Source organism: Oncorhynchus mykiss, chromosome 3, assembly GCF_013265735.2.
Source record: "Oncorhynchus mykiss isolate Arlee chromosome 3, USDA_OmykA_1.1, whole genome shotgun sequence".
NCBI classification, from domain to species: domain Eukaryota; kingdom Metazoa; phylum Chordata; class Actinopteri; order Salmoniformes; family Salmonidae; genus Oncorhynchus; species Oncorhynchus mykiss.
In genome coordinates, this window is record NC_048567.1 from 18,233,849 (window position 1) to 18,252,579 (window position 18,731).

Below are 18,731 nucleotides of genomic sequence, written 5' to 3' on the forward strand. Positions count from 1 at the left end.
CCACCCCTGATTCAAATTATCAACTAATCATCAATCTTTGATAATTTGAATCAGCTGTTTAGTGTTAGGGCAAAAAACAAAATTAGCATTCCCCTTGGGGTCCCGAGGACCGAGTTTGGGAAACGCTGACCTAAGCCAACCTCAGTGGGATCACAAGAAGAAACGAGTAGGAGTCTACCTGAGTGCGTCATACATGATTGGAGGCATCTACTGTAAAACAACAATGACAACTTCACTTCACACCACTGTTTACCACAGGTTGAAAGACAGACTCTGCATCTCAAAATTGGTTCTATCAAAGGAAACGGTTGTTTATTGTATTTTTTTTTAAAGTCACATCATGATAGCAGGTCTATAGAGCTTGCATATGTTGCCCTGTAGTTCTAACTGTTGTGTTGCACACAAAAAAACAACTGTAAACAGTTTAATGCTACATTTTGTCAAGCACATCAAAAATGGTGTATAGTTTTCTAATATTTCTCATGTTTGTACGATTGGATGATGTGTATTTTATTATGTTTAAGGCTGATTTATTTCTCCCCCATTTGGGAATCATTTTGTGTTTTCGTTTTGGCTTTGATACAGAGGTTATAAGGACTTCTGGGATATGCTGTCCAGAATCCCTTAGTTTAGGTGATTACCATAACATGCCACCATTGTGGTTCTGTTTCCTTTATGCCATTGGACCATAAAGGGCTGTGTGTGAAGCTGGACTTAACAGATCCTCTCTGTGTTACTCTTGGAGCTGTTGTCTGGATCTTCTATAAGGGGTTAATGTTGACTTGACTGTAAAATAATGAAAAATAAATACGTAAAATGATCTGATACACAATGCCTCTTGTCAGACGGAATTTAGTGGATTTTGTCTACAGGACACCTATCTATTCCTCTGCACAAAAGCAATTATGGTTTCGTCAGAACTTGTTCAATTCCTATGAAATACACACACACCTACAGACACTTTCTGTATGTGGGTGCTGTCTATGCAGCTGATCCAGTTCCACCCCCCAGACATTTCCCTTAACTCAACCTCAGTGTGACAGAAGGAAGCATACCTCCAGACACGTTCTGTGTGTGGGTGCTGTCTATGCAGCTGATCCAGTTCCACCCCCCCCCCAGCCATTTCCCTTAACTCAACCTCAGTGTGATCACGAGAAGTAACCGGTAGGAGTCTACATGAGAGTGTCATACGTCACAGGACTGGAGACAACCACTGTAAAACAACAATGAGAACTATACCGCATCTCTGAATTGGTCCCATCAAAGGAAACTGTGTTGTTTATTGTATTTTTATGTGTGACAGTGGAAGCATATTTTTTGTTCACATCATGATAGCAGGTCTACAGAGCTTGCATATCTTGCCTTGCTGTTCTAACTGTTGTTCTAACTGTTGTGATCCACACAAAAAAACACCTAAACTATCCCTATTCATAACACATTGTCACCTTTTCTCACTAACAAGTTGATTAGCAATCCAGAATTAGGATTGCCGCATAGAATAGTAAAGTATAAACACTCCCAGTTAAAGCTGACTCTTCCTGCTCACGGGCGATTATTTCCTCAGAGTGTCAGTGACTATGCATTCTAAGAGAAGAATTCCATCCACATCCTGTTTCGGTGTAGCATTTGTCCAATGTTAGTTAACCGGAATTGAGATGGGTTCGAAGTGTGAGAATGGTGTAAGCTGAGTTTCTGTGGAACTCTTTATGACTAATATTTAGCTGTTATGAACTTAGTGAGGGCATCATCTGAATTGATTAGGACAAACATTATTGATAAAGATATTCTTGACAGAGACATCATGGTTTCATTTTGATGCTGCCTCTAACCTCAAGGTTACCACAATACACTATCCCCAGGGACACCTGTTACCCTCTCTGTACCCTACCAACTCTCTTTCTCTCCTTCTCTTGCTCTCTTTCTCCATCCCTTTTCTCTCTCTCCCTCTCACTGTCTCTCTCCTCATGGTGTTATTGTGTCATAACCAGACAGGCAGGTTCAGAATGGGGAATTCTCAGAGTAGAAGAAACTACATGACAGAAGATTTGCCAGAGGCTGTTATCATCTAACGCTAGCAGACTGACCGCAATGATCTGCTATTATCCATGCTAAACCCACCCTCTCATCCAACATTTGACAATGAGTAAATTGTTTTTACCTTGTACCTCTGAATGTAAATGCATATGCTACATACACGATTACTATTTCTTATTCAAATACATTGGCTTGTGATGTATCTTTGTGAATCGTTGTATCTGTGTGAATCTTTGAATGTCTGTCGGTTTGCATGCAGGTTTGCATGCGGTTTGCATCAACACGCAGAGACGTGTACAAAGCTCTCCCTCGCCCTCCATTTGGCAAATCTGACCATAACTCTATCCTCCTGATTCCTGCTTACAAGCAAAACTAAAGCAGGAAGTACCAATAACTCACTCAATACGGTAATTGTCAGATGATGCAGATTCTAAACTACAGGACTATTTTTCTAGCACAGACACTACCCATCAAAAATTTGTAGAACAAAAAATTTTGGACACCTACTCATTCAAGGGTTTTTCTTTATTTTACTATTTTCTACATTGTATAATAATAGCGAAGACATCAAAACTAGGAAATAACACATATGGAATCATGTAGTAACCAAAAAAGTGTTAAACAAATCAAAATATATTTTATATTTGAGATTCTTCAAATAGCCACCCTTTGCCTTGATGACAGCTATGTACACGCTTGGCATTCCCTCAACCAGATTCACCTGGAATTCTTTTTCAACAGTCTTGAAGGAGTTCCCACATTGGCTGCTTTTCCATCCCGAACCATCTCAATTTGGTTAAAGTCGGTGGATTGTGGAGGCCAGGTCATCTGATGCAGCACTCCATCACTCTCCTTCTTGGTCAAATAGCCCTTACATATCCTGTAGGTGTGTTGGGTCATTGTCCTGTTGAAAAACAAATGATAGTCCCACTAAGCCCATCCCAGGTGGGACGGCGTATTGCTGCAGAATGCTGTGGTAGCCCTGCTGGTAAGTGTGCCTTGAATTCTAAATAAATCACAGACAATGTCACCAGCAAAGCAGCCCCACACCATAACACCTCCTTCTCCATGCTTTACGGTGGGAAAAACACATGGAGAGATCATCTGTTCACCCACAAGCGTCTCACAAAGACACGGCGGTTGGAACCAAAAATGTCAGATTTGTACTCCAGACCAAAGAACAAATTTCCACCGGTAATGTCTATTGCGTGTGTTTCTTGGCCCATGCAAGTCTCTTTTTCTTATTGGTCTCCTTTGGTAGTGATTTCTTTGCACCAATTCGACCATGAAGGCGTGATTCACAGTCTCCTCTTAACAGTTGATGTTGAGATGTGTCTGTTATTTGAACTGTGTGAAGCAATTTCTGAGGCTGGTAACTCTAATGAACTTATTGCGTGCAGCAGAGGTAACTCTGTGTCTTCCATTCCTGTGGCAGTCCTCATGAGAGCCATATTCATCATATTGCTTGATAGTTTTTGCGACTGTACTTGAAGAAACTTTCAAAGCTCTTCAAATGTTCCATATTGACTGACTTTCATGTCTTAATGTAATGATGGACTGTTGTTTCTCTTTGCTTATTTAAGCTGTTCTTCCTATAATATGGACTTGGTCTTTTACCAAATAGGGTATCTTCTGTATACCCAACTTGCCTTGTCACAACACAACTGATTGGCTCAAACGCATTAAGAAGGAAAGAAATTCCACAAATTAACTTTTAAGAAAGCACACCTGTTAATTGAATTCTATTCCGGGTGACTACCTCATGAAGCTGGTTGAGAGAATGCCAAGAGTGTGCAAAGCTGTCATCAAGGAAAAGGGTGGCTATTTGAAGAATCTCAAGTATAAAATATATTTTGATTTGTTTAACACTTTTTGGGTTACTACATGATTCCATGTGTTATTTCATCATTTTGATGTCCTTACGGTAGTGTAAATTATGTCCCCACAATTTCTAAAACCAAAGTTGCGCCCCTGGATAAACATGACACTGTATGACAGAATTTATGCCTGTTTATCATGTCTATATCAGTGTCAAATAAAGTGTTACCTAAATTGCCTTGAATGTAAAAGTCAACAACCAATTTGGGCAAAAAACATACCAGTAGACTAAGCAAAATGGGAACAGTCAAACCAAAGATAGGATCACAGAGACACACTGTGTGATGTACTGTAAGATGTAAAAGTTCCAGACACTGCTCCACTCCACTCATAGGCTCATGCTTCTCCTCAGATGGTGTGGTCGAGTCAGCTGACCTGTGACAAACACTCCATGGTCTACGACGGTGCAATGGGTTACAGTGTCAATGCTCTGAATGTTCTGGTCAACGGACCAGTAATTCTGAGGTGCTGTGGGTTCTACTGGTGGAGGAGACATGAAGAAGGAAGGTGAACTGATGGAGTAAGGGTGACTGATGCGATACCCTTCTGTCTGAGAGACTGAAATCTCAGAGACAGAGCTAGAGTCAGTAATGCCCTTTCTGGAATAGTCATACACGTTCTTCATGAAGGCACTCTTGGTGTTGTGCTCCTTCTTGAAGAGGATGACGTAGCACTTGGGGAAGAAATGACAGCTGAGGATGCCATAGTTGGAGATGAGGATGACCACCATCTCCACTGCTGGCAGGTACTTCCCAGAGGTGGTCACATAGACGGGCACAAATATCAGCCAGGACATCAGGTAGAGGAGCATGCTGAAGGTGATGAACCTGGCCTCGTTGTACTTCTGTGGCAGCTTGCGGCCTTTAAACGCGCAGGCAAAACATACGAGCGCCAGGACAGCGATGTAGCACAGCATCACACCAAACGCCACTTGGGAGCCTTCGTCACACTCGGCCAACACAGTGGTGGTGAAGACTGTGGCCTTCTCCCGGGGGCTCTGCAGGACCAGCCACAGGGTGCAGGTGAGGACCTGTAGGGCCACGCAGAGACAGATGATGGCATACGGTTGGTAGAGGCGGCGGAGAACATCCTTCCGGTCAGGGTTGAGCTGGAAGGCCAGCAGGATCTTCAGGGACTTGACCAAGATGCAGGAAACACACAGGGTGAAGCTGAGGCCAAACAGCACCTGACGCACCTTGATGATGAGATGAGAAGATATGAGACATTGAGACAGAAATGTATTATCTCTTTGTATTTATATCTGCTTTCCATTTACAAACTGAATTCCTTACCACAAAGTAACAAAAGGTTCAGAACAATACACACACAATAAACCATGAATTCACAAAATAACACTGGTACATTCGGACTGTGTGTACCGTACATACCTTACACTGTAGGCTGCTGGGTTGACCTACAAAGAACACAGCACTAGCAAAACTTCCCACTAGAGAGAGCAGGATGATCTGGGAGAGAGGCCCCCCGGCAGCCTTCACAACGGGGGTCTGGTGGTAGTGTAGGAAGAGCGCCCCCACCAGGAGAACCAGGACGATGCCCAGGGCCGCCAGCGCCAGCAGCACCTCCGCAAATCCATCCTGCCAGGAGAAGAACTCCAGGGTCTTGTGGGTACACCCAGAGCTCCCTTCCAGGGACCACTCTCTCTTTGTGTCACAAGAGAGACACTGGTCCATGTCTGGAGAGAAGGGTTGTAAGGTAGGATAGTGCTTGAACAACTGTCTAGCATTTAGAAATATGTGTGTTGTTGCCTAGTACTAACTGTTTTGGATAAGAACAGTGTTGGGAAATCTTAGATAACATATTGAAGACATGGAGGAAGATTGTGTGAACAACAGGGCAACACCTGTTTACTGAGGAGAGACATAGTACACTGGTGTGTATAGAGAGACAGGACAGGAGAACTAACCAGGGTTGTTGGAGTAGTGGTTCTCAGTGCAGTTGATGCATTCATAGCAGCAGGTGTGCTGACCCTGAGCAAACTTCTTGAACTTCCCAGGTTCACAGCTAGGTGAGCAAACAGACACCACATCCTGCACCGGGACACAACGCACTAATTTAAATGGCTGACCCAAGAAAACTGTGACTTAATTCTATTAATAGTAGTATTCAAATAAGCCTTTACGTGTAAGGCCAGTTTCCTGGGCACAGTTTAAACTCTCTCTCGATTTAAAACCATGTTCAATATGCCAAGTGTATTCAAACTGAGATCTCACAGGAATGTGTGATAACAGACAGGTGCTCCCAGTATGTGCCAAGGTATGTGGTTTTCACATTCAAACAATGCCCATTGTTTCACTGATTAGGAGTTATTGAATTTCCATGTTTAGTTTTCTTTAGTCACTTTGAGGAAGAAGAAGTATATTTTTTGACATTCCGACCTGTTTGTGTTTTTGTCTCTGTATGTCAAATGAGAATAACAGGTTAATATGTATGTGTACTTGAACCTTTGTGTGGCAGCCTAGCAAACAGACTAAAAGAGATTGAGACCTAACCCTTACCCTTACCCTCAGGTCAGTGAGATTGTTGGTGTTTCCGCTGGTATAGCTGAAGCTGTTGTTGATTGGATGGTACACAGCTACAACGTCATGGATGTTGATGACCCCTCTCACAGACCTCCACAAGGTTACATCATAGCCCAGGTTGATGTCTCCTTTCTGGTCAAAACTGTAGCTTTTCCCCTCCAGCTCAAAGCGACTGCCCCTCAGGGTTTCAAGCACCTGAAAAAAATATGCAAAAATATTTTCAAATATAAAAACACATACCATAGACCCAAGCTATATCAAAAGTACACTGTGTATACAAAACATTATGAACACCTGCTCTTTCCATGAAATAGACTGACCAGGTGAATCCAGACAAAAGCTGTGATCCCTTATTCATGTCACTTGTTAAATCCACTTCAATCAGTGTAGATCAAGGGGAGGGGACAGGTTAAATACGTTTATTTTATTTTATTGTGTATGTGTACCATTAAGTGCCTTTGAACGGGATATGATAGTACAGTTGAAGTCGGAAGTTTACATACACTTAGGTTGGAGTCAGTGAAACTCGTTTTTCAACCACTCCACAAATTTCTTGTTAACAAACTATAGTTTTTTTTTAACAAACTATATTTTTGGCAATTCGGTTAGGAGATCTACTTTGTGCATGACACAAGTCATTTTTCACAGACAGAAATAGTTTACAGACAGATTATTTCACTTATAATTCACTGTTTCACAATTCCAGTGGGTCAGGAGTTAACATACACTAAGTTGACTGTGCCTTTAAACAGCTTGGAAAATTCCAGAAAGTGATGTCATGGCTTTAGACGCTTCTGATAGGCTAATGAACATCATTTGAGTCAATTGGAGGTGTACCTGTGTATGTATGAAGGCCTACCTTCAAACTCAGTGCTTCTTTGCTTGACATCATGGGAAAATCAAAAGAAATCAGCCAAGACCTCAGAACTTTTTTTGTAGACCTCCACAAGTCTGGTTCATCCTCGGGAGCAATTTCCAAACGCCTGAAGGCACCACGTTCATCTGTACAAACAGTACGCAAGTATAAACACCATGGGACCACGCAGCCGTCATGCCGCCCATGAAGGAGACACGTTCTGTCTCCTAGAGATGAACGTATTTTGGTGCGAAAAGTGAAAATCAATCCTAGAACAACAGCAAAGGACCTTGTGGAGATGCTGGAGGATATAGGTACCAAAGTATCTATATCCACAGTAAAACGAGTCCTATATCAACATAAAGATGCCACTGCTCCAAAACCGCCACAAAAAAGCTAGACTACGGTTTGCAACTGCACATGGGGACAAAGATCGTACTTTTGGAGAAATGTCCTCTGGTCTGACTGTTTGGCCATAATAACCAATGTTATGTTTGGAGGAAAAAGTGGGAGGCTTGCAAGCTGAAGTTCACCATCCCAACCATGAAACACGGGGGTGGCAGTATCATGTTGTGGGGGTGCTTTGCTGCAGGAGGGACTGGTGCACTTCACAAAATAGATGGCATCATGAGGGAGTAACATTATGTGATATATTGAAGCAACATCTCAAGACATCAGTCAGGAAGTTACATCTTGGTCGCAAATGGGTCTTCCAAATGGACAATGACCACAAGCATACTTCCAAAGTTGTGACAAAATGGCTTAAGGACAACAAAGTCAAGGTATTGGAGTGGCAATCACAAAGCCCTGAACTCAATCCCATAGAAAATGTGTGAGCAGACCTGAAAAAGCATGTGTGAGCAAGGAGGCCTACAAACCTGACTCAGTTATACCAGCTCTGTCAGGAGGAATGGGCCAAAATTCCCCCAACTTATTGTGGGAGGCTTGTATGAAGGCTACCCGAAACGTTTGACCCAAGTTAAACAATTTAAAGGCAATGCTACCAAATACTAATTGAGTGTATGTAAACTTCTGACCCACTGGGAATGTGATGAAAAAAATAAAAGCTGAAATGTATCGTTCTCTCTACTATTATTCTGACATTTCACATTCCTAAAATAAAGTGGTGATCCTAACTGACCTAAGACAGGGATTTTTTACTAGGATTAAATGGCTGCATTTGTGAAAAACTGAGTTTAAATGTATTTAAATGTATTATGTAAACTTCCGACTTCAACTGTATGTGCCAGGTGTCAAGAACTGCATCGCTGGCTGGGGTTTTCACGCTCAACAGTTTCCTGTGTGTATCAAGAATGGTCCACTACAAAAAGGACATCCAGCCAACTTGACCCAACTGTGTGATGCATTGGAGTCAACATGGGCTAGCTTCCCTGTAGACCACTTTCGATACCTTGTAGAGTCCATGCCCTGACAAATTGAAGCTGTTCTGAGGGCAAATTCAGGGGTGCAGCTACATATCAGGAAGGTATTACTCATATTTGGTATATTCAGTGTATATGAGATATATTACATGAGATACAATATATAAGTACAGTCTGATGTGCTGTAGACATGAGGAATTGTGCAGTAGCTACCTGCCAGGGTTGGACCGTGCCTGGTGTCTTGCAGTCCTTTCTGCTGCAGATATCAGCCACTGCATGGGCGATGGCACTGACAGCCATCTCCACACTGAAGACCACTTTCGCATCGCTGTTGTTTAGCAGGATCTCTGCTGGGACTGTGAAGGAGGACCTAAACCCGGGATCTCCCGACTCGTTTAGCAGTGAGTAGAACTCCTTTAGGAAGGAGTTGTTTCCTATGACATCATTGATGTTAATCAGATTCATCAGGTAGCGATGGAAAGGAGCAAGGTTCCCTCTTTTGAAGGAGAAGCCCACCACATGGCCGATATCTAGGAGGTCCATCTCTCCCAGGACCTCTTTGGATGAGGACCAGCTATCACTGGCCACCCACACCTTCTCCCCCAGAAGCGACCCCCAAACCCTCAACTCCTGGTACAGGTACATCATGTGAATAGGCCTGGCGAACGATACCACCACCTTGACATTGGGGTTCCCGAGGAGGGTGGCGGTGGCTTGTCTGAATGCTGATTCGCCGTCAGGACTGGTTAGCGAGTTAGGGAGGATCTCTTTGAAGGCCACACAAATCCCTGAGGCGGTTGCCTGGGAGACGAAGCTGTCCAGGGCAGAGCGGCCGTAGTCTCCATCCGTTGTGACCACGCCGACCCAGGTCCATTTGCTGTCGCTAAGCAACTGGACCATGGCCCGTGTCTGGTACAGGTCGCTAGGTACGGTCCTCAGGAATGCAGGGAAACGGATCTTGTCACTCAGGATGATGGCAGTGGAGGCGTAACTGATCTGTGATGATTCGAAGAGAGAATTATTTCTGGTTGTCCAATGTTGAAGTGATTTTGTCCTTCATCTGTATCATCATTACTGTCTATTTAATTTATTCAACACAACTTAGTTATTTATTGTTTTATCAACCCTTTTGTTACATCAATCGTCACTTTGTGGGTGGGATTGGACTGCTTACCTGAGGAATGAGCTCCAGGTTGAGTTGCCGGGCAACAGCGATGGAAATCTCAGAGGAAGAGGCCCCAATGACGGCCATGATGGGTGGGGAACAGGTGGAGGTGTTGGCTCCTGTGTTTGGATCCTGTGTGAAGTAAAACATGTACAACCTTTATGTGAGGTGCTGATTAATAGAAGATAAACTATACAAATAGTTTATTCTTGCTGTGGATTAATCTGACCAACGTTTTGGCTGAAGAGCCTTTACCTGTGTGAAGTCAGCTGAGGCCCTCAGAGCGGTGGTGACATCAGAGCAGGAGTCGTGGATACGGTACCCAAGAGAGATCCCTAGAGTAGTCAGGACAGGGGATCTGTTGGCCGACTCTACAGCGTGGATCATAGCCAATGCCTGGGTGAACCCGACCATGTTGAACCTGTGTTTGTGTGTGTGTGTGTGTGTGTGTGTGTGTGTGTGTGTGTGTGTGTGTGTGTGTGTGTGTGTGTGTAAGGTACATAAAGCATAGTTGGATCATCACACTGTCTGTGGTTAACCTGTCAGTGCAAATCAACTCTCTCTCACGAACACTTAGTCATACATGCGGACAGAATCACACACCACACACACACAGAGGGTGAGAGTGAGAGAGAGAGAGAGAGAGAGAGAGAGAGAGAGAGAGAGAGAGAGAGAGAGAGAGAGAGGATTCGAAAAGTATTCAGACCCCTTGACTTTTTCCACATTTTGTTACTTTACAGCCTTATTCTAAATGGTATACATATATACATACAGTGCCTTGCGAAAGTATTCGGCCCCCTTGAACTTTGCGACCTTTTGCCACATTTCAGGCTTCAAACATAAAGATATAAAACTGTATTTTTTTTGTGAAGAATCAACAACAAATGGGACACAATCATGAAGTGGAACAACATTTATTGGATATTTCAAACTTTTTTAACAAATCAAAAACTGAAAAATTGGGCGTGCAAAATTATTCAGCCCCTTTACTTTCAGTGCAGCAAACTCTCTCCAGAAGTTCAGTGAGGATCTCTGAATGATCCAATGTTGACCTAAATGACTAATGATGATAAATACAATCCACCTGTGTGTAATCAAGTCTCCGTATAAATGCACCTACACTGTGATAGTCTCAGAGGTCCGTTAAAAGCGCAGACAGCATCATGAAGAACAAGGAACACACCAGGCAGGTCCGAGATACTGTTGTGAAGAAGTTTAAAGTCGGATTTGGATACAAAAAGATTTCCCAAACAGCTCGAGCTGTTTTGCAAGGAGGAATGGGAAAAAATTTCAGTCTCTCGATGTGCAAAACTGATAGAGACATACCCCAAGCGACTTACAGCTGTAATCGCAGCAAAAGGTGGCGCTACAAAGTATTAACTTAAGGGGGCTGAATAATTTTGCACGCCCAATTTTTCAGTTTTTGATTTGTTAAAAAAGTTTGAAATATCCAATAAATGTCGTTCCACTTCATGATTGTGTCCCACTTGTTGTTGATTCTTCACAAAAAAATACAGTTTTATATCTTTATGTTTGAAGCCTGAAATGTGGCAAAAGGTCGCAAAGTTCAAGGGGGGCGAATACTTTCGCAAGGCACTATGAGATGAGTAATGCAAGATATGTAAACATTATTAAAGTGGCATTGTTAAAGTGACAAGTAATTCATTTATTAAAGTTGTCAATGATTTCAAGTCTGTATGTAGGAGGCAGCCTCACTGTGTTAGGGATGGCTGTTTAACAGTCTGATGACCTTGAGATAGATGCTGTTTTTCAGTCTCTCGGTCCCAGCTTTGATGCACCTGTACTGACCTCGCCTTCTGGATGGTAGCAGGGGTGAACAGAAAGTGGCTCGGGTGATTGTTGTTCTTGATTATATTTTTGGCCTTCCTGTGACACAGGGTAGGTGTCCTGGAGGGCAGGTAGTTTGCCCCCGGTGATGCGTTGTGCAGACTGCACCACCCTCTGGAGAGCTTTGCGGTTGAGGGCGGTACAGTTGCCGAACCAGGCAGCGATGCAGTCCGAAAGGATGCTCTTAATTCTGCATTTGTAAAAGTTTGTGAGGGTTGCGCCTCCTTTACAACACTGTCTGTGTGGGTGGACCATTTTATTTTGTCCGGGATCGTAAAACTTTCCACCTTCGCCACTGCTGTCCATTGATGTGGATAGGGAGGTGCGCCCTCTGCTGTTTCCTGAAGTCGTAAGGAAGTCCAGGACCCATTTGCACAGGGCGAGGTTGTGACCCGGGGCCTCTAGCTTAATGATGAGCTTGGAGGGTACTATGGTGTTGAATACTGATCTGTAATCAATGAACAACACTCTTACATACTCTAGGTATTCCTCTTGTCCAGATGGGATAGGGCAGTGTGCAGTGTTATGGCAATTGCATCGTCTGTGTGCTTATTGGGGCGGTAAGCAAATTGAAGTGGGTCTAGGGTGACAGGTAAGGTGAAGGTGATATGACCCTTGACTAGCCTCATGATGACAGAAGTGAGTGCTACAGGGCGATAGTTATTTAGTTCAGTTACCTTTGCCTTCTCGGGTACAGGAGCAATGATGGCCATCTTGAGACATGTGGGGACATCAGATTGGGATTGGAAGAGATTGAACATGTCCGTAAACACACCAGCCAGCTGGTCTGCGCATGCTCTGAGGACGCGGCTAGGGATGCCATCTGGGCCGGCAGCCGAGGGTTAACACATTTAAATGTCTTACTCACGTCGGCCACGGAGAAGGAGAGCCCACAGTCCTTGGTAGTGGGCCGCGTCGGTGGCACTGTATTATCCTCAAAGCGGGCAAAGAAGGTGTTTAGTTTGTCTGTAAGCAAGATGTTGTGTCCGTGACGTGGCTGGTTTTCTTTTTGTAGCCTGTGATTGTCTGTAGACCCTGCCACATGTCTCGTGTCTGAGCCGTTGAATCGCGACTCCACTTTGTCTCTATAACGACATTTTGCTTGTTTGATTGCCTTGCGGACGGAATAACTACACTGTTTGTATTTGGCCATAATCCCAGTCACCTTTCCATGGTTAAATGCGGTGGATCACGCTTTCAGTTTTGCGCGAATGCCACCATCTATCCACGGTTTCTGGTTAGGGTAGGTTTTAATAGTCATGGAGGGTACAATATATCCTATGCATTTCCTTATCCCTTTTGGGATAGGGGGCAGCATTTTCACTTTTGGATGAATAGCGTGCCCAGAGTGAACTGCCTCCTACTCTGTCCCAGATGCTAATATTTGCATATTATTATTAGTATAGGATAGAAAACACTCTGAAGTTTCTAAAACTGTTTTAATGATGTCTGTGAGTATAACAGAACTCATATGGCAGGCAAAAACCTGAGAAAAATCCAACCAGGAAGTGGGACATCTGAGGTTTGTAGTTTTTCAAAGCTTGGCCTACCGAATACACATTGAGATATGGATAAAGTTTCACTTCCTACAGCTTACACTACATGTCAACCGTCTTTAGAAACTTGAAAGAGGATTCTACTATATAGGAGGGGCTCATGAGACCTCTTTGAGTCAGTGGTATCCTCTATGACGTTAATCCTGACTGCAATAAGCAGACAAGGCTACAAAATAGTAGCTCCTAAAACAATTGGATACCACGAAATTGGGGAGAAAAAGGTGTCAAATTAAAAAAATAAAAATAATAATAACTATAAAAAAGTGATAACTAAGTGGCTTGGGTCCATGGCCAGGAAACTCCCCAGACCTTAATCCCATTGAGAACTTGTGGTCAATCCTCAAGAGGCAGGTGGACAAACAAAAAACAACAAATTCTGACAAACTCCAAGCATTGATTATGCAAGAATGGGCTGCCATCAGTCAGGATGTGTTGGATTGACCCCTGACCCCTCACTAGCCAAACACAGACGTTAAAACAAATGGAACATAACAAATAAAAAAATACTATTCTCTTCTATTTGAGATATAATTGCATATTAATGTGACATTTTACAGAGGGAGAGTGGGATAGAGAGTGAGAGACAGACAGACATACAGATTCTTTCAAAATCTTTATACAACACCCTATCTTATCTTGACACTCACCTGACACAATGTGGTTCATGGGGTGCTGAGATGTTGGGGGATTCCTCTACTCCCTCATGGATGGGAAACAGCCCTCCAATGATGATATCTCCTGGTGCTGTAGCTCCTGCTGCTTTGAAGTGTCCCACTTTGGCATTGCCCTTCTCCAACAAGGACAGGATGACTAACAGGTGGAGAACATCACCCATGGGTTCCATCACCTCTCTGTTGATACTGTCCAATTCTCAATGTTGGTGTCTCTCCTTGCAGTTTCTCTCACACTCCCTCTAACCTTCACCGACTGTGTCTGTCTGTCTCCTCTCTCTCTCTCTCTCTCTTTCTCTCTCTCTCTCTCTCTCTCTCTCTCTCTCTCTCTCTCTCACTCTGTTTTCTCCTCTAGCAGACTGACACAGTGACCTGTCAGCATAATAAATAAAAACACACCTGTTGCTTCCTCCTAATCCCATCTAATGTCTGCATAACCCTGCCCCCTCCCGCCCAGCCCACTCTGACAGACATCCACACTGACTGACTCACTTGACTCCAGCTACAGGTGACAGACAGTCACACAAATGCATCACAACTGATCTGCAATATAAACATGTTTTTGTTCAAGATGAAAGACATAACTGATTTCATGATACCCAAGTTGTCTTTTAAACACTTGGGTCGTTTAACACTTGAATTACACATAAGTGTTTATTGAGTCACAATGTTTAACCTTGACATTTCAGAGATAAATTAATTTATTGACTGTCTCCTGTTAGCCACTCCTTCATCATCAATGCATTGATTTCACAAGATATCCAACCATTTGTCTTTGCCCTTTTTATTTTTAAAATGTTGTTCCTATGGTAAGCAATAAACCTCATTCAGGCTATGTAATAATAATGATTCAAGGGTCTATTAGGGGTGCTTATATTTGTCTTGTTTCACACGCCTGTAACCTATTCATTGTGTGGTGAAATGGACATGTGGTTTTTGGATATCACACTCCCCCTGAGAAACCCTGGGAGAGTGGAGTCACAGCATGGGATCAGCCATTATTGATGGAAATCCAGGCACTCAACTAGCACAATACTGTCACCTACAGCATAATTATCGTGGTCACAGCTTGGATGGAAATATATCCTGCACCTTCTGTAGTAGTGAGATCTCATAAAAATAATCAGCTAACAGCTTCGTCCCCTCAATGTAGTTGTACTGTGTCAGTGGAGGATGTACATTGTGTCAAGATGATAATGATGATGTGTGTATTCCAGTGACATATTATGTTGGAAGGCAGCTGCACATCTCTTTCTCTGGGGTCTCTTACGTTAAAGAAATGGTCTATGGTTGACCTGGAGATTCTTAATTATTCTGATCAAATGGCTTTCTGCTAATTTGAAGGAAAGATGGTCAAAAACTGTAATTATTATTATCTGCTCCTCTCCTCTCTACTCTTTGGCCCTGGCTGCAATATTAAGGTTAGAATAACATTCAGGGGCCTCCCGAGTGGTGCGGCGGTCTACGGTACTTCATCGTGCTGCTAGAGGTGTCACTACAGACCCGGGTTCGATCCGTACGGGAGTTGCAGCAATGGGACAAGACTAACTACTAATTCGATATCACAAAATTGGGGAGAAAAAGGGGTAAACAAGTACAAAAAAAGAATAAAAAAGAATAACATTCAGGACACCAGTTGCATGAAACTGGCTGCAGTAATGTAGATACATAGTGTAGCAACAGCGCCGCATGTAACTTGCTGCGTAAGCCAGTATAGCATTCAGCCAGGTCTACGATTATCTGTGACAATGTTACGGTAGGATTGGGACAAAGTTTCAGTGGCCTGCTTGTGCAAGTACTCCTTATTGAAGCACCGCCAGCCAGCCACAGTACAGGACCAGACGGGTTAGGTTCAGTAACTAGCGTCTGTCGTGTGATGCAGTGTATGTCTGTAACAATCTCCAGGTGAATAAAAACACAGGCTCTCAGAGTTCTTCTGTAGTTTTTGTTTTTTCCTTCATCTCACCATGAGTTATTATGATATCATTACTGACGGGCATGATACACTAGCACAGGTTGCCGCAGGGTGAAAATCAGCTTCGCATTCATTTCAATGGAAGGAAAGCGTGAGAAGCGGAGAGGGCAGGGGACCTTTGGGCAGCGCGAAGGTGGTGTGGGAGGCAGTGAAAAAGATCTGAATTTCAATGTAAAGCATTTCCTTAATAATACTTACTGTTGACCTGACCAAGTGACCTCTCACCTCTGATCATGCTGTGCCCTCTATGTAGCCAGTTCAGATGCGGGAGGGGTTCACCGACACAGCTGATATAAGCTAAAGGATTTAGGGAGACGAGGAGAAAGGGTGATATAACCTAAAGGATTTAGGGAGACGAGGAGAAAGGGATGACGTGAAGGAGAGACTGTTATTGAGAAATAAGGTATTTAAAGAGACAGTGTTCAAGAGGAATCTGCGTGTGTGGCCTCACCTGGTGTCCACACCACACTAAGTGGCTGCAGAGTACTTTATGCTGAAAAACATGAACGGACACACGAGGACAAACATATAGTGTAGTTATAGAAATAATGAAGTGTCTTACTATTCTCCATGGTTGGCTCTCTTGCCTATTCTTTGAAGGTGGAAAAAGCCATATTTATACACGCGGGCCTGCTTGCTGCACAACACAATCCATCAATCAGATTGATACATGAGTGTGTAGGTGTGTGTTGTAGGGTGTCTAATTGATCTAAATTTTTTCAATATGGGTGATTTAAAATAGACTAGGTTGTTTGTGTACAGACATCACACCCTTACCTATAAACAGCAACCTCACCTGAGAAGTAGAAATCAAAGGGAGAGAATCTGGGAATTGAGTACCTGCAGTTGACATAGCTAAGTAAATGGAAGAATAATCTTATTGCAATGTGAATGCCTCTTAAAAGAGCCTTTGGTTGTGCATAGCGTAGTCTATGGTGTTGCCAGGGAACATGTTAAGGGATTTTTTTTAATCAATAATGACTAATTATGTATACATTTCAATCAGGACTGACTAATCAGAATACTATTATGTTACTGTATATGTATGAATTCTCTTTTTATCCTAGTACTGAATATAATGTGTGTAATTATAATCAAGAAGTCGAACAATGTCTGTCTGTTCCTTGGTAGAAATGAATGAATTTATCGTCAGACTGGCTAGAATGCTTATCTACACAGGCAGACCTTGGCTCGGGTCATAAATTATCTAAGTTGGGAGAGACGATGTGGGAAGGCTTGAGAACTATACAGCCATTGTACTGGAGTGGAGATGAGACGGGGTAGTACGAAAACGAATCACGTCATTTTCAGTTTATAACCTGTATCATGTTCAGTACTCTTGAGAATAAACGCTGCTGATTGATTTTGAGACTGGTCTCTGTCCATTTTATGCAAATAAGAGTCTTACAAATTCTTAGGAATTGACAGAGTGTTTCATTTTAATTCGGTATTAAAACATGTAGGAATTTAATTCCTGTAACAGAACAGCACCCTCTTCAAAGAAGTAGGAGGTGAAGATCTCCCGCACACGGATTGCATCTCTTGCTGCGTTGTTGGACCCTATCCTTGAAGTATCCTGCAGAGCAGCAGACTTCTCCTCTGGCACACATGTTCGTCAAAAGAGAGATCAGGGTCTAGATCAGGGTCTAGAGTAACGCCGAGGTCCTTCACAGTTTTATTTGAGATGACTGTACAACCATCAAAATTAATTGTCAGATTCAAGAGAAGATCTCTTTGTTTCTTGGGACCTAGAACAACCATCTCTGTTTTGTCCGAGTATAAAGTAGAATGTTTGCAGCCATCCACTTCCTTATGTCTGAAACACAGGCTTCACCATGTTTCATCGAAATGTACAGCTGTGTGTCATCCGCATAGCAGTGACTGTTAACATTGTGTTTCCGAATGACATCCCCAAGAGATAAAATATATAATGAAAACAATAGTGGTCCTAAAATGGAACCTTGAGGAACACCGAAATGTACAGTTGATTTGTCAGAGGACAAACCATCCACAGAGACAAACTGATATCTTTCCGACAGATAAGATCTAAACCAGGCCAGAACTTGTCCGTGTAGACCAATTTGGGTTTCCAATCTCTCCAAAAGAATGTGGTGATCGATGGTATCAAAAGCAGCACTAAGGTCTAGGAGCACGAGGACAGATGCAGAGCCTCGGTCTGACGCCATTAAAAGGTAATTTACCACCTTCACAAGTGCAGTCTCAATGCTATGATGGGGTCTAATATCAGACTGAAGCACTTCGTATACATTGTTTGTCTTCAGGAAGGCAGTGAGTTGCTATGCAACAGCTTTTTCTAAAATTTTTGAGAGGAATGGGAGATTCCATATAGGCTGATAGTTTTTTATATTTTCTGGGTCTAGGTTTGGCTTTTTCAAGAGAGGCTTTATTACTGCCACTTTTAGTGAGTTTGGTACACATCCGGTGGATAGAGAGCCGTTTATTATGTTCAACATAGGAGGGCCGAGCACAGGAAGCAGTTCTTTCAGTAGTTTAGTTGGAATAGGGTCCAGTATGCAGCTTGAAGGTTTAGAGGCCATGATTATTTTCATCATTGTGTCAAGAGATATAGTACCAAAACACTCAAGTGTCTCCCTTGATCCTAGGTCCTGGCAGAGTTGTGCAAACTCACGACAACTGAGCTTTGGAGGAACACGCAGATTTAAAGAGGAGTCCGTAATTTGCTTTCTAATGATCATGATCTTTTCCTCAAAGAAGTTAATGCATTTATTACTGCTGAAGTGAAAGCCATCCTCCTTTGGGGAATGTTGCTTTTTAGTTAGCTTTGCGACAGTATCAAAAATAAAT

General features: G+C 42.9%; 1 protein-coding gene across 1 annotated transcript; it reads right to left on the reverse strand.

Moving 5' to 3' along the window:
- Nucleotides 1-3,895: 3,895 nt before the first annotated feature.
- LOC110511716 (G-protein coupled receptor family C group 6 member A-like) lies at nucleotides 3,896-14,286 on the reverse strand. The gene is made up of 8 exons (XM_021592518.2): nucleotides 13,907-14,286; nucleotides 10,111-10,276; nucleotides 9,865-9,987; nucleotides 8,904-9,686; nucleotides 6,435-6,647; nucleotides 5,837-5,960; nucleotides 5,301-5,605; nucleotides 3,896-5,107 (listed from the first exon to the last, which is right to left on the reverse strand). The coding sequence occupies exons 1-8, from the start codon at nucleotides 14,101-14,103 to the stop codon at nucleotides 4,241-4,243; spliced, it is 2,778 nt and encodes a 925-aa protein (XP_021448193.2). The 5' UTR covers nucleotides 14,104-14,286; the 3' UTR covers nucleotides 3,896-4,240.
- Between the last annotated feature and the right edge of the window lie 4,445 nt (nucleotides 14,287-18,731).